At 42.5% G+C, this 13,166-nt stretch overlaps 1 protein-coding gene across 3 annotated transcripts in view; it reads right to left on the reverse strand.

Moving 5' to 3' along the window:
• Positions 1-13,129, reverse strand: part of Plekha5 (pleckstrin homology domain containing A5) — a 179,732-nt gene extending 166,603 nt beyond the window's left edge. For all 3 annotated transcript variants that reach the window (XM_028780967.1, XM_028780966.1, XM_028780965.1), the window contains exons 1-3: positions 13,015-13,129; positions 12,816-12,895; positions 10,738-10,795 (exon numbers count right to left, since the gene is read on the reverse strand). In XM_028780967.1, coding sequence (XP_028636800.1) covers positions 10,738-10,795; positions 12,816-12,895; positions 13,015-13,106 — 230 coding nt within the window. In that variant the 5' untranslated portion in view covers positions 13,107-13,129. The remainder of the gene's footprint in view (positions 1-10,737; positions 10,796-12,815; positions 12,896-13,014) is intronic.
• Between the last annotated feature and the right edge of the window lie 37 nt (positions 13,130-13,166).

Genomic DNA, 13,166 nt, shown 5'->3' on the forward strand with positions numbered 1-13,166 from the left:
TCTGACAAGGTTACACTTTCTAATTCTTCCCAAACAGTTCCACCAACTGGGAACCAAGTATTCAAACATATGAGCTTATGGGAGCCATTCTCACTTCCAAAAGAACATTATGCTAAGTGGAGTAAGCCATCCATGGACAAAACGGTGAAAGATCATACTTACACATGGAAGCTTTAACAGGAGAATGGGAAAGGTCAAATACACAGTAACAAAGTGGAAGGGAGATACAGGTTAAAGGGCAGAGATGTGGCTGGTAGTAAGCAATTAGTACAGATGCTGAAAGGCTGCAATTAATAGTGTATTATCTGTTGGAGTATTGCAGGAGAAGAGATATTCATTATTCCACACACAATCATCTGTAAGATGAAATATTAATTTGCCTACTTACAGTAACCATCTTACTATGTAGTCAAAAGATGATATATACACCTCAAATTTATAAACTATAAACCATTATTATGATATACCTATGTTGTATAAAAATCCAGCAAGGAATTATTTCTTTTCAAGATTTTGTGCTACTGTTGTTTTTACTGCATCTTAAATTTTAGGTTGAACAGCTTTATTCTAAATATTTAATTAGTAAAATGAGTATTACATACACTTTAAATGAACTTTAGCAAAAGCTCTTAAGATTAATTCACTGATTAAGATATAAAGCCATTATTTTTATCCAAGAGATTAATTTGTGTGTGTGTGTGTACGCACACATGCACACATTCCCTCCTCTCTGGACCATGACTATTCAAAGAATAATAAATGTAGACTGTCAGCCACTCAGAAGGGATTACACATGACACACAATATAAGAAGGAAGGAAGACTTGGTAGAACTTCTCAAGCATTTATTCACACCATTATGTTTTGAAGTGGTGAGTACACTCAAAGCCAGCAGTGAGCCCTGGCCCATACAGATGCACAGGGAGATTCCTACTCGTAAGTCTAGGACCAGCTTCTACTCTGTCTTCAGAGAGCACGCTGGCTTTGCCCTATCCCTCTCCTGGGGACAGAGGCCAGCCTCTGAGACTTTAGCCTTCTGTACATCAGCTTCTCAGGAATTAGGCCTACTTCTCTAACAGCACTTCAAGGAGGCTTGCCAACATCAGCACCTCAGCTCCAGCTAAGAGGAGGCAATGGAGACTAGTGGCCAAGCATCTAGCTCAGGAATGAACATGTGAATCATAGTGGCCAAAGTCCTGGGTTTAAAAAACAAAAAACAAAAAACAAACAAAAAAAAAACACCTTTTTTTTTCTGACTAAAAAGAAACCGTAACCTTTGGGGTTCAAAATAAAAGGCTGTAATCCAGAAAAACAGACAACTGCTATCTAGTTTGGTTGAAAGAAAGGCAGGTTAAGAGGACCCTAGAGCTACAGCAACTGGCTTTGGGTCATTGACAGACAAGAAGCACCCTGACTAGATGATAGAGAAGGCGCAATAAATCGTGCCCCATGCTGTTGAGGCAAATGGCTTTAGAGAATAAAAAGCTTTCCTTAGCATCTGTGCTTAGTCCATTTCACACATCTAACTGTCCATCATATGTGAACACTGCAAATAGTTACCCACAAGTCTGAGACCATGGCTGCTTCCAAAGTGCTAACACCACAGGATTTGATTGGGTGCTTCTGTATCTACTGGTTACTTCAGAACAAAAGTCTCAAATAGCTATTTGAGACTCTTAAGTATCCCGGAGATGTCTATCGTCTACAGCTATGAAGACTACTTCCTGTTTCCCTCAGGCTTCTCCTCAGCCCACTGTTCTCCTTATTTCAAGCCCTGACCTATGTTTGCTTTGCCCACACTCCCCATAGCAGCACAGACTCTCCACTGCCTTGCTTTCCTGGAACTGCGGTGGCTCCACTCAAACTTCAACTTCGAGCAGTTTTAACAGAAACAAGATCGTCAAAGACAAGCTCTGGGTGCTGGGTGTCTCCCAAGAGGCCACACAAGTCCTTCCATCATTTTGGTTTTATGTGGAGTGGGTTATACTTCAGATCTCTTAACAGATTCCCAACCCCCTCCCCACAGCCTGAGCACAATCACACAAACCAAACTTGGCTTAGCAGGTGATTTACCAATTCAGAGTGGATAAATGTCACATAAGAATGTTAAATTTCACAAAAACCCAAATGACAAAGTCTGTGGATAGCATAAAATTAAGTACAGTGCTATGAGCAAAGTCATTTGTGTCACATATTAATGGCATACTATGAGAAAGGAAGGGATAACGGACAAGGGACTGAATGCAGCAGGGAACGAGATCATTTTCCACAGAAAGTATCCATTGTCTGGAGTGAGCAGAAACAGTATTGCACAAGTGGGTTTTTTTTTTCTTTCTTTCTTCAGTTTAACATGTACTTTTAAAAGACATTAAAAACATTTTTAAAATGTACTTGTATATGTATACCCGTGTATGTGTATAAGCACATGCGTGTTCAAGTGCCTTCTGAAGAGAGAAAAGGTTCAATCTCCAGGAGCTAGGGTTGAAGCTGTTGTAAGCTGGCTGATGCGGGTGCTGGGAATAGAACCAACACCCTCTAGAAGAGCAGTACACGTTCTTAACTGCTAAGTTCATCTCTCCAGGCCCCCTATTAACGCTTATTTAATGATAATTTAATAAACTTGTGTGACGTTTTGAATGCAAAATGTCCCTATCAGGCATGTATTTGAGGCTGTAGTCCCCAACAGGCAGCATTCACTAGAGGCATATGTCACTAGGGAACAAGCTTTGTGAGTTTAAAACCTCGCCCCAGTTCCTATGCTTCTACCCCATCCCCATATTTGTTTAAGGTAACATTTTTTTTTTGTTTTTAGACAGGATCTTGTGTAGATTGGGCTGGCCTTGAACTTGCAGTGGCTTGACTCTGCTTCCACGGCTAGAACTATAAGTATAAACCAAACATTCAGCCCCAGTATATGTTGAAGAAATAGAGATAGATGAATATGAAATTCTTAGCATGGATCTGGGATTTGAATGGAGAAACATGTTTGCTCGATGTAACTGAAGTCCCTCATGAAGGTCAGATTTCAGCCACTTAAAATATTACTGTGTTTTCTCCACAACTCAAAACCAAACCCTTGCTCATCTACCCACCCAGGCTGCTTCCCTATGCATATATTCCCTTGTTCTAAGGGTACCATCATTCTTGTACCCACTTGCTCTGACCTCTTCCTCTGCCAATCTCCTTGCTCAGCAAGATTCCTAAGGCCTGTCAACTCCCCTTTAATATCTTTGATCGATGGCCTCCTTCCTTTCCACTCCCTCTGTCACAGACTTGGTTGAAGCAATCAACTTCTGGGTTAGAGCAACAAACCCATCTTCCCCTCTGATTCCAGGCTGGCCTGTCTAATGCAGGGGCTACTTGAGTTAAAGTCTCTGGATGAATTGAAAAGGCATGCCTAGGAATACAGACAACCCAAGTGACATCTAAGTGTAGTCCAAAACTCCCAGCAGCACTCCCAGCCCTGCCGAAGAGCACTCCTCCAGCTAGAGTGCTTCTCATGACAAAGCAGACCGGAGTGTCCCTCTCCAGTTCTCCTGCAGACCTCTAATGTGAATCCCATCGCACCTTCAAACCCACCTTGCTCAAATCCTTTTACCTCCTAGCAGCTCACCAAACTGCTGCTTCCTCTGGTAAATTCTTATGACACCAACTGACAACTCCTACTGTCAACTGACAAAACTCCAACTGACACATGTATACACAAAGCTTTTTACCACTAACCCTAGCTTACATGTATCTGTGGAACACAATGAAAAGGTCACACAGGACAGTCGATTGGTTGCTTACGTATCTCCAGTCTTCCCACCATTTCTAGCCCATTTTTATCTTCACTCTCCCACAATCCCAAATATACACTGACTTTGAGAATAAGTCTTTAGAGAAGATCACATAAGAAATCTAGATATCATGGGCTAACGGGAAGATGGCTCATCAAGTAAAAGCACTTATGGACAAAAGATGTAAGCTTGACAATCTGAATCCAGGACCTGTAACCCATATAAAAGGCAGAATCCTTATGAGATCCGACTCCACAAAGTTGTCCACTGACCTCCACATTGGTGCACATATAATAATAGTTATAATAATAATAATAATACAAAAAATCCTTATAGATTGAGTGTAAGCATTAGCTCATGGACGCCACTTACTCAGAAGCTGACTGACCGTATTCCAGGCATGAAGCTTTATCAAGAGAGCTAGAGGTAAAGAAGAAGGAGTAGGTCTGGTCTTGAGTAGAGGTCCTGAGGCTAAAAAGGAAGAGGAATGTAATCCCACAAAGAAGCTCAACTGTGGTTGGAAATACTGGTAACGGAACCTTGAATGGTTACGTTATAAACTCTCCTTATCTGTCACAACAAACTGCACTTTGCCTTCATGAAGATGTTATTTTAAAATTCTATTATCTGTTCCTGTTGTTCTACATGTCTGCTTCTCCTACTAGGCCTTAGATTCAAAGATCCCCACCATCACGTGCCCCAGCTCCTACAACAGTGACTGAAACGACAAGGTACTCCTAAGTCAATGTCCAGGAGAGACCTGGACCCTACTCATAGTAGTTAGCAGGTTTTCTGGGTTAAACAAGGTATGGTGGGCTAGTTCATTAGCCTAACCATAATTTTAGTAAGAAATATACTTTTTTAAAAAAGAAATTTTGATTTATTTATGAATATACTGTAGCTGTCTTCTGACACACTGGAAGAGGTTATTACAGAAGATCCCATTACAGATGCTGGGAATTGAACCCAGGACCTCTGGAAGAGCAGTGAGTCAGTGCTCTTAACTGATGAGCCATCCCTCCAGTCTTGAAATATACCTTTTATTCCAAGTAACCAAGTTAGAGCGCCACATAGTGTAGGGCCTGCTTTTCACTGCCTTGTTCCTTTTTTATCCTTATTTATTTATTGTTATGTTCATAAAAATTTTGCCTATACATGTGTCAGTGTACCACGTGTGTCCCTAGTACCCACAGAGGCTAGAAGAGGGTATGATATCTATTGGGACTGGAATTACAGACAACTGTGAGCTGCCATGTGGTTGCTATGAATTGAACCTGGTCCTCTAGAAGAGCAGCCAGGGCTCTTAAACCACTGAGCCATCTCTCCAGCACCCTGACTTATATTTTGACTTGCAGACCTGATTTGAATACTAGTGATTAATAATAAGGCTTCATGGCCTATACAAGACAGGTCTTTATAGCCTCTTTGGGAATCAGTTTAAAGAACAAATAAAACCCACAATAAATGGAAATAACAAAAAAGTAACAGGAAGGCTGGATATTAGCTCAGCAGTCAAGAGCAACTGCTTTTATACAGGGCCCAGGTTTCGTTCCCAACACCTACATGGCAGCTCACAACCATCTGTAACTCAGTCCCAGGGGAGCACTGATGCCCTCTTCTGACCTTGCTGGACCCCAGGCCATGCACACAGAATACACACAAATGCAGGCAAAACAGTCATACACATATATACATACCTAATAAAAATTAAAAAGAAATTGCTGATATTTAGATTTGATCTAAAATTTATATATACATATAAAATATAAGGTAAAAAAAGTAAGAAGACATATGTTTTCCCTACAGAGTTCCCTGTTTTAATGCATGGAGTATGTTCAGGATGTTACAAGCTTCTTCAGGGATAATAGCTGTGTGTACCTCAGGAACCGGCAAGTGCTCAGGGTATAGAAGGAGCTACACGTTACAGTCCAAACTCTTCTGGCAAATAGGAAGCAGAGCCCTGTCACTGCCTGTTAAGGAACATCACACTATGCTAGTGACAAACAGCTGGTCATAACCACTCTTGTAATCCCAGCACATAGGAGGCTGAGGCAGGAGCATCACTTTAAGTTATAAGTCATCCAGGGCTACACGGTAAGAGTTCCAGGATAGCCTGAACTACAGTCTGAGACCCAGTTTCAAAAGTTTTGTTTCAAATCTGATTATAACCACTACAGTACTTAACTACAAAACAATTTTAAATATCAAATATAGTCAGTGATTCTTATGTTTTTATGACGGATTATATATCATTCCCTATCTTCCTATTTTCTCATTCCTTGCAAGTTTAAATGACTGTCTCCTATCAGAAACTCCATCATTACGGGTATTTGGAAATTATTAGCATATTTTAGAGTCTACTGAAGATATGGAAATAAAACTTCATTATCACAAATTATATATTGTTCCATTTACATATTTCAAAAATGTCAAATTTATATTTAAGGAAAAAAGCAGTATAAAAAGCTACCTCCCAGAATCTGCATATAGAACACAGTGCATAAGTAAGTACAGTCGATCCCACTCCTGCCACACAGTGTACAAGTACAGTCGATCCCACTCCTGCCACACAGTGTGCAAGTACAGTCGATCCCACTCCTGCCACACAGTGTGCAAGTACAGTTGATCCCACCCACTCCTGCCACACAGTGTGCAAGTACAGTCAATCCCACTCCTGCCACACAGTGTACAAGTACAGTCGATCCCACTCCTGCCACACAGTGTGCAAGTACAGTCGATCCCACTCCTGCCACACAGTGTGCAAGTACAGTCGATCCCACTCCTGCCACACAGTGTACAAGTACAGTGGATCCCACTCCTGCCACACAGTGTGCAAGTACAGTCAATCCCACTCCTGCCACACAGTGTGCAAGTACAGTCGATCCCACTCCTGCCACACACTGTGCAAGTACAGTCGATCCCACCCACTCCTGCCACACAGTGTGCAAGTACAGTCGATCCCACTCCTGCCACACAGTGTGCAAGTACAGTGGATCCCACTCCTGCCACACAGTGTGCAAGTACAGTCGATCCCACTCCTGCCTGAGAATCTGTAAGTAGGCAGTGGTGTCTCTACAGTCACTGAGCACAGTTTCAGGATTTGCTCTGCACTTTAAAGAGACCATCATAAAGCTCTGAAGCACAAAGGAACAGTCAATGACACATCCATTTTAAGCAACAGTGACCTGTCATTAAAGAGTCATTAAGCACGATTTGCAAGGCTTAAAAGCAAGAAGCTTAATAACATTCACGTATATAAGATTATCTTCTGTACTTTGTAAGCTTGTGTTTGATTTCAGGTAAAACGTGGACTATTTAAAGCTCGACTTTTAAGCTCGACTTTAAGTTATAAATTCATTTATAATAACTTTTAGCCTTTTCCCTTGAAAATAAATCACATGAATTAAGTTTTAGAAAGCAATATGAAAAAGTAATATTCAAAGTCTGTATTTATATATACACAGATACATGCAGAATTTGAAAGCTAGTTTAGAATATGCTGAAAATCAGTTTTTTCCTTAAAAAAGTCAAAGCATATACTTACTTATCTTTACGATAAGGAATTTTTATAAATTATCATTTTTGAATACAAATATAAAATGGTCTCCATATTATGAACCCTTTTTTTTTTTAAACCTAGCTGTAAACTTGTGCTAAAGAATCAATTTCTAAGCCGGGCAGCGGTGGCGCACGCTTTTAATCCCAGCATTTGGGAGGCATAGGCAGGCGAATTTCTGAGTTCGAGGCCAGCCTGGTCTACAGAGTGAGTTCCAGGACAGCCAGAACTACACAGAGAAACCCTGTCTCGAAAAACCAAAAAAAAAAAAAAAAAAAAAAAAGATTCAATTTCTAAAGTATATGAAGTAAAATAGTGACCCCCCTGTTCAAATGCATAAAAACTCTCACTCTGCTCGGGTCCTTCATTGACATGACAACTACTTATCCTTGAAGCTGTCTCCTTGAAACTTCAGGGAAGATCCATACACACACATTTTAGAAGAGTGAGCACAGATCCACCACAGAATGTCAGCATAACCTGGCTCTGCACATGTCACTTATTGCTGCTTATCCATCCAAGCTTAAGGACAGGCCACAGAGGAATGCTACTCAGCTCTCCCAGGTCTCCCACACCACCTCTTTCTGGCAGGCTCGGTTTTCATTATTCTCTAGAATACTGAAAATTCCCAGAACAGCACAAAATAAAATTCAAAGAAACTTATCCTCTGGGTGGAATTTAGAAGTTGTTTTCCCCAGCTTGTCTAACTTACAGTTTGGAAGACTGACCTCCAAAGTTTTTCAAAAGGTCAAGCTAACACTGAAGCTGCTAGAACTTGACCATTCCAACTGTCAATACTAAAGATCATCCAAAGAGAAAGTTCTTCCCAGGACCCTGCAACTGGGAACAGGCAAGTGCCAGCACTGTCCCCACAAGAGCAAGGTTTTCTGAGCTCACACATCCCCTCTGGGAACTAGAGTGCTGTAGGGTCCCCAAAGTCAATGGGTACCTCCCACAACGCTTGAGAGTCAGAAGGCCAGGTCTATCTCCTCTATGTTCTCAAGTAAGCCAAGTATACCAGCTCACTCTTCTATCCCTCCTTTTCCTTTGATTTGATCAAGAACAGCAGAGGAACAGATGTCCATGAACATGGGTCACTCTCTTCCTGGAAGCTATCTTTCCTTGGGAAGCTTCTCAGCTGTCACCTGCAGAAGGTTAGGTGCTGGAGGTGTGTCCCTGTTGCTTCCTTCCATCCGGGGACAAAGGGAAACAGTGACTGATTACTTCCACCATTATAATAATTTCAGTCTTCATCATCAAAATGAGAAAGCATACCTAGTATGGGATGAGCTAGTATGTCAAAGTCTCTAAGAAGTTACAGCTGATCTTAGTGATGTAGCTAAAACTAAAGGAGTAGGGTCTTCTAATCCCAGTTACAAGAGGGAGCCATACACCCACATTCAGCACAGCATCTATCTGTGAATGCTAACACTCATGTCCTTGAAGAAGCTCAACGTACAATGGATTTCTAAGATGTACCCAATTCTGAATGAAGTGCTCTCACCATACAAATGATTGTTAGTTTTGAAGCAATTACTGGCTATCTCTTAATATCATAGGATTAAAGTCCACTAGTGTTAGGATGGCCTTAATTTATAGCTTTCTAATATTGCTCTGATTTTCCTAAGGTGATTTAGGCATGGTATTCAAAATTCTAATTCAAAATGAAAGAAAATGTCATCAAAATGGTTAGCTAGTAAAACAAGGTCTACTAGCTTCGTTCTAAATGAAGATATACACATCGGGCCTGTTACTTTTTGATTTCGGAAAAAAACAATCATGCAAGAGCACACTCATTCACAGGAATTAAAGTGGTACTGACATTAATGTCTACTCTCAGATCAGCTAAGCTTAATGTATAGTAGTCTAAAATGTGTTGAATAAGTCAAAAGAATCAAGAACCAGATATGATGGCGTGCATACACCTTTAATCTTGGTACTAGAGAGGCAGATCTCCATGAGTTCCAGTCCAGCTAGAGGAACATACTGATACTCTGTCTCACAAAAACAAGACAAAACCCCTTGCCTTCATTTATAATACCAGTACTATATCTAAAAAGAACACTCTCGTCGTGGAAACACAAGCTCATTTAAACTCAGAGTGAAAACAATGGCTGGGAAAACACTTGATGGGTTCCTTTTACTAAAGCCTTCGTTTTTTTTGGTTTTTTGGGGTTTTTTTGTTTGTTTGTTTGTTTTGTTTTTAGGTCAACTAGAAATGTATGGCTTGATTGTCAGACAAAACCCTTGGTCCAGATAACTAACTAATCCAGAAGGACCACATTTGGGAAGATACTCAAGCCTTCCATCTCACTCACTTCTGCTTCTCCTGCTGCTGTGCTCAAAAGGAACGGCACCTATAAATATACCTTGACATTTTACATAAAGCATCCTTCTACAGAAACTTAAAAAGCCATTCAAGTAATTATAATTTAATGAAAATATGTCGTGATCTTCAAAAATACCACTTGGTAAAAATAAATTAACTGGGCTCAATGTGCCTTTAAACTTGGAATCTGTGACCACTAATAAACTATTAAACTTGCTACCAAATCTTGTGCTTAAGTATTCTCTTTTAAGACTCAAGTCACTTAAAATGAGCCAAAAATGTTTATATAAGAAAAGCAAAGCTCTTTTACAAAGTTTTTAATTTGAAACAAAAGCAAACCAACTTATTTTCGCCTGGTAGCATGCACTCTTTCCCTATGTGATGCTGGCTTCCAGCAGTGTGCTTGTGTACAGTGTTACCAACTTTAAGGTGAATGGCAACCAGCTCTGAAGCCCATAGAACTGGTTTTCACAGATTAGTCAGCCATCTTTCCTCTCAAGCTCTCTTCAAAGGCTTACCCAAGCAGTTTTAGTAAGACACAATGTCTGGGATATTTTTAAAGACACTAATCCTGAATTACAAACAAGCTCCATCAAACGTATGCACTGTCCTGAGTTTACTGTGTTTCACTTTTCCTCTGACTCTGCCCCAGCTTTACATCAGTTTTGGTACTTATTAACAACTCAGGTTGTTATCTGTCATCTAAGCTGAACTCACTTCTGAAGGAGGAACAGTAACATAATACAGGTATTTTTTGTGTATACAAGAGTTTTCTTACCACAGATAATCAAAGACTTTACAATATCCCACTATAGAAACATACTGAAACATCAAACTAATGTCTCGAAAGATGACCTGGTTTGCAATCTGTGAATCCATGAACACCCAGGCAAATAACAAGATAATGAATGAAAAGGGATACCCTCGCCCTCAAAATCTCATAACCATATAAAGGGTACAATTAACACTGTATAATAAACTTTAAGAAAGGATTGTGTCTAGACTCACAAGTATCCAACTTCAGGATCATTACAACAGTTGAATTACCAAGGGAAGCGATCAAAACTCACTCACTTTATATAGTATCTTGCACCTTCAAACGTATATGCTTCTTCCCAGCCAGTGGGCAAATCTAAAAAATATACAATTAGTATACTTCAGTGAGATTGCAAAATAAGTTTAAACCCATCTTATCTGTCTTTACCATTAGCTATATTCATTTAAGCATGTGTGATCCAAAGTCGTGGCTGGCTAGATCATTAGTCAATCAATATAGCATTACTTGGAATTTGGAAAATGACAATTCAAATTGAAAGCCACCAGGAAAGTTCCAGCAATATTTGAGATGACCCAACATAATTACTCCCTTTAAAAGTAGTCAGGGTGGGAAAGGACTACACTCTGGTACCCCAAAAGGCAAAGTCTTCAACATCTGTGTAAAACACCCATCACTTATAGGCACAAACCCCAAGTAGGCAGCATTTTGCTTTTTTAGGTACATCTTGTCTATTCAAACCCTATTTTTCAATCCAAATCCATCTAGGTTTTCTTCTAGCATGAAAAGAACTCAGGTGCTCAATTAGTGGGAAACTGACTGAATACTCACACACGTCAGTACACTTGACCTTAGGAGACGTGAAGTTTCAAGTGAGCTACCTACCATCTTTCCGTGCCACATGCTACTTATGATGAAGAGGTTTGCATTGAATCACTACATCTTCAAAATGAAAATGCATCCATGTGTGCACAAAACCAGAGCCCAAGCAAAGTAAACCAAGAAGAATAAATAGATAAATGTGAAATCACATCATAGAATAAAATATGTCTGGCATGTGACTGCTATTTAATCCGTGACGGTGATTCGAAGATATTCGTGTCATGCATAACCAAAATAAACCTGAAATAATGCCATAAAACATTTGAGTTAAATTCTTTTAATCATATATTGTCTTCCATGAATAAACGTGTCCATATCTACAAAAGTAAGGAGGCTATTAAAGTTGCAAACATGTATATAAAACAGGCTGAAGCTAAAGACTGCACAGGGAGTTAGGAAACATGACGGTTTATTAGTCAGAAATGCCCTAAAAATGTAACCTCATCACGCTTGCTACAGCAGCCTTCCCTTTCCTCCTCCACATTTTTGCAAATTTGGACACATTATTAGTCACTTCACTGAACTCCAGCGTTTAACAGAACAGGCAGGTTTGTTCACCCTCCTGGCAACTTTAATAGGAGATTCTCAGAACCTCGGAGTTGGAGAGAAAAGTACCCAGAGGGACGACTGAACCGGGCCTCACCTTCAACCCAACTTGTTCTCAAGCCTTTGCAGTCACCCGGAATAGAGGCGGGCCAGTAGGAGAACTCTCGTTACGTTTCAGGCAAACAAGTTGGGTGAATGTAAACAAAGAATGACAAAAGAAAGCCAGACCAACACTGAAACCACCACAAGCCCTCCTCCAGCTCAACTCAAGCTAGGCATTCAAGAAAGCTATCAAAGCAACCGAGATGCGTTTCCTCGCGGAACTGGGGCCCCAGTGCCCCCCACGCGGGACCGCCCTGGCTCGCCCACCGCCTGCTGGTGGTGGTACGTGGAGCTTGGCTGCTGTTACCGGGGACTTCTGAGTCGGGATCATTGGCTGCGGCGTCCGCTCCAGCGTCCCAACTCCAGCTGCTCCTCCGGTAGCAGGACGGGACTCACCGGCGTTGGATCACATGGGGAGGGGGGCACCGCAGCACCCCTAACTCTTCCATCAGTCACCTACCCACAGTCCCACTTAGGAGAAGTAGGTGGAGGAGGAGGAGGAGGAAGCTGCTTGGCAGAAGGCAGTTCTCTGGGGAGCAGGGCGAGGATGCGGGACCTTCTCACCGCGGGGGTGCTGGGATACCGGGAGCAAAGGGGAACCGGTGAGGACTTCCTAAAGGGTGCTGGAGGCTGAGACGGGGGCGATTCGGGATAGAGGGGCGTCGCCCATCCTCGGGGGGCGTCGGGGCAGGAATGGGGACCTGGGCGCAGGAAGAGGGCGCCGTCTCCCAAGTGCTGATGAAAAGGCGAAGAAGAAAGGCGCCCCGGGACTCAGTCGCACGGAGCCCGGAGCACCTCTAACCCCGCCAGGTGGCCCCGAGCCGCAGCCCCGGCCCGCCCTACCTACCTGTGCTCTGCCGCCGGTGCCCGGTGACCACGGCCTCGCCGGTGACCGGGTGCAGCCAGGTGGTGCTCTTGGCCTCCTCGCTGCAGGGAAGAGAAGGGACGGGGGCTGAGCGGGCGCGAGGGACGACCCACGGGGGCCCCGGCCCGCTCGCTCCCGCCGCCCCCCAAGCCGCCCCGCGGCGCCTCCCCCGCCTGCTCACTTGATGAAGAAAACGCGGCCGCCCCTAGTGATCCCGTACGTCCAGGAGCGCGGCAGCGAGCAGATCCACTCCAGGTTCAGGTCGGCCGCCATGTCTGCTCCCCGGCCGCCGCCGCCGCCGCCTTGTGCTGCCGCCGCCGCTGCTGAGGAAGG

The sequence above is a fragment of the Grammomys surdaster genome, unplaced genomic scaffold (genome assembly GCF_004785775.1).
Source record: "Grammomys surdaster isolate TR1022 unplaced genomic scaffold, NIH_TR_1.0 373, whole genome shotgun sequence".
NCBI lineage: Eukaryota > Metazoa > Chordata > Mammalia > Rodentia > Muridae > Grammomys > Grammomys surdaster.